The following is a 3,496-nucleotide window of genomic DNA, read 5'->3' as shown; positions in this document are numbered from 1 at the left end:
ATAATCCATATCCTGAGACTACATTGAGACTCAAATGAAGCAGTACCCTACTGCTCTCCTTAACGCCATTCCCGGCATTAGGAAGTCTCTTGGTATTCTTGGAGATGGTTTAATTGTATTGTTTAAAGAATGACTCCACTGCAGACCGGTGTCTGACACTTTGATTCATATGTGAGGGAGGCTACAGTGGAGCTGTGTCAGAAAGTCTGACAGGAAAACCTGTTGCCGAAGAACATAAGTCACTTCGTCAGTGTTTTCCAATGCACTTAATGCCCTCCCTCCCTACCCTCCCTCAAGAGTCCCTAGCGGCGCCCTAAGTGAGAAGAGAGTGAAAAATAGCGGGCATACATGATCATATCACTATTTCATACGGAGGCGTTAGGGCCGTGCAAACTCCACCCGTCCTCGCTACTAACAATGCAATGCGAGCTAGCAAATAAAGACTGTGGTGCTGCAGGTCTTTGAAGGGAGTCATGATCCACATTTAAAACATGTCAAAACCCTGCAAGAGTTTCAAGGGAGTCTGAGACATTCTTTGTGGCCCTATAAAAGCCACAGGTCGATCTGAGAGACTGTCAGCACAGTAGCAAGGTGGGCCAGCCAGCAAAGGGAGAGAACACCAGAAGAGGCCTTCAAATCCTTTTTAGTGGAACAGGAACTATACTCAAGAACAAACAAATAATCTGATTCTAGAAAACACTTTGTAATACACTGAGAACCAAACATGAGAGGAGCTTCCTATTCCCAGAAATCCCAGTCCCTGCAGGTGAGCGGGACCCGCAGCAGTATGCGGGTTCAGAGCCCCTCTCCCTCCAGATGCCGTGGATCCTCGTACAACAACCGCGGACGCTCCGGACACCAGGGCGGCAACGTGTCCTCAGCCGTGGAGTTGGGCACAGAGATACACCAGGTCCATGCCAACGAGAAGGAGGAGATGCAGGAGCTGAACATGAAGTTCGCCGGCTACATCGAGAAAGTCCAGGCCCTTGAACAGAGGAACGCCCAGCTGACGGCCGAGCTGGCAGCGCTACAGGGCCGCTTCAAGGGAGGCCCCACCGGCATCGGTGAAGAGTACAACCTCAAGTTCAAGGAGATGAGGGAGCTGATCGAAGCCTTGACCAATGAGAAAGGAGCTGCTGATATCGAGAGGGGATACATTGAGGAGGAGGTGGAGGTGTGGAGGATGAAACTGGAAGAAGAGCTGGCACTGAAAGGTAGGGTCTGGGACTGGCTGGGGAGTGGGGAGATTTTCTGACACCAATCGTATAGATTCACGTCATTGTTAAATAGATGTAAACAGTTGTTGGAGAGGGTATGATGCACTGTTGTTTGCATGAAACATGGAACCAGATATTTTCCTTTTTTGATGTAGAATCCTAGATTGTCACATTTGATTAGTGTGTATGTAGTCAAGTGTATGTAGGCAAGTCTTTGGCTTATCATACACCCCATTAAATACAATTGATGCCAATACTGTATATAGTACTAACACCACCACTGTTGTGTTTTTAACCTATCCACTCTCTATTTGTCCGTCTCCAGAGGAGGCAGAGATGATCCTGAGGGAATTCCGTGAAGATGTCGACAACGCCACTCTGCAGAAGGCTGAGCTCGAGAGGCGCGTCGAACAGCTGGTGGCCGAGATTGAGTTCCTCAAGAAGCTGCATGACGAGGAAGTCGCCGACCTCATGAAACAGATCGAGGACTCCAAGGTGACCGCGGAACTCGACGGTGACCGCCCCGACCTCGCCGCCTACCTCCGTAACATGCGCGCCGAGATTGAGACTGTGGCGGCCAAGAACGTCCAGGAAGCCGAGAAGTGGTACAAGGGCAAGTTCGAAACCCTCAAAGAAGTCGCCGGCAAGAAAGAAAACCAGATGATGGCCATGAAAGAAGAGATCACCACCTTCCACAGCCAGGTGACAGACCTCCAGAACCAGATTGACGGGCTGAGGGCGAGCAACGTGGCCCTGGAGCAGCAGTTGCAGGACATGGAGATGGCCCACATGGATAAGGTCGGAGGCCTGGAGGGCATCATTGCTCAGCTGGAGCACCAGCTCTGCGAGACCAAGATGGAGATGGGCAAGTACATGGCTGACTACCAGGAGCTGCTGCACATCAAGCTGAAGCTGGACGCTGAGATCGCCGTCTACAGGAAGCTGCTGGAGGGAGAGGAGAGCAGGCTGGGGATCTCGGCAGGGAAAGAACCAGAAGCTTAAGGTGTGTTGGTTAATGGTCTTCATGGATCACGGATGGGCAACAGCGCCCCTAGTAGGGCATGAGTCATGTCAGATTGGAGGGAAATGTTTGGGAAACATTAACACAAGTTTCTGCAGCGCTCGTCGAAATCTGAGGCTTACAGGAACGTGCTGATATCAGAAAATAATTCACAAGTCAAATTTTGCTTGCAAATCAACCAAAGCACTGTTCATACTGTTTGCGAGCAGAGCACTGCTCACACTTAAAATACAGCAACATTTACACTTTTATCCCCATTGTTTAGGTTTCTAAATATCATTCCAGACAGAGGAGCACTTCAGATCAAAAGGTACTCACCCAAATTAGATCATTACTAAATTGTTCTGTTTACTTTCTGTCTATGCTCCGTTTTCTTGACCCCCCATACGTAACTGGTTTCTCTCCTCCCCTGTAGGAGCCGTCACAGAGGAGAGGACCACCTCAGTGTCCCACAGTTTGGAGACCCACACAGCTGCCAGACGGTCCGCCTGTGCACCCCACGTTCTCCCCTACCACCACCCCTGTCACCTCCCAGCTTCCCTCCTCTGTTCAACCTTCCCTCCCACCCCTTCCTTCTGCCCCTCCCCACTGTCAACCCCGCCCCAGCCCAATCCCTACCACATTCAATCATACCTTCCCAACCAGCCCACCCCCATCAACCTCCTCCCAGTCCTGCCTGTCCCTGTCAACCCCCCACCACCTCCTCCCTACCAGCCCGCCCGTCAACTCCACCACCTCCTCCCAGTCCTGCCCGCCAGTCAACCTCCCACAAACGTTGGAGTACCCTTGTCATGTCCTGCTGTGCTACTGTATGGTTAACTCTTCAAAACATCACCTTTATTTAAAATGTAATTTAAACCCCCTGACCCACCTATTTTCATTTTATGTAACATAACTGAAGACGTTTACATAAATGTATACTAAGTACTACTTAATAAACAAAGCTTGTCTTGAGTGCATTACAGCTGCTGTGGTTTGTTTCTGGTATTAATTGTGCATCTCTAAACTGTGCCAATCTAAAAATGATGTCTGGGTTTGTTGTTAGAAATGTAGTAGTTCTCATCCACCTTGTATTCGAATATCATAAAGACAAATAGAATGTTTGTGACTTTGAACAGATGCATACTTTTTGCAAATGTGCATAGTAAGATAAGTCAACGCAAAGGCTATTGGGACAAAGGAAGAACATTTTAATTGTATTCCATTTCAAGTAATAACACAGATATTGCATACCCTTGACCCATGGTGGTGACAAAAG

The 3,496-nt window shown here is 49.0% G+C and overlaps 1 protein-coding gene across 1 annotated transcript; it reads left to right on the top strand.

Moving 5' to 3' along the window:
* Nucleotides 1-724: 724 nt before the first annotated feature.
* On the top strand, nt 725-2,219 carry LOC311136093 (vimentin-like; the record flags this gene model as incomplete). The annotated part of the gene is made up of 2 exons (XM_084170176.1): nt 725-1,214; nt 1,543-2,219. The coding sequence occupies 2 exons, from the start codon at nt 725-727 to the stop codon at nt 2,217-2,219; spliced, it is 1,167 nt and encodes a 388-aa protein (XP_084026302.1).
* Nucleotides 2,220-3,496: the final 1,277 nt, after the last annotated feature.

The sequence above is a fragment of the Coregonus lavaretus genome, assembly GCF_964263955.1.
Source record: "Coregonus lavaretus genome assembly, chromosome: 10".
Classification (NCBI taxonomy): Eukaryota; Metazoa; Chordata; class Actinopteri; order Salmoniformes; family Salmonidae; genus Coregonus; species Coregonus lavaretus.
Note: the sequence above shows the minus strand (reverse complement) of the source record. Positions and strands in the feature narration are given on the sequence as shown.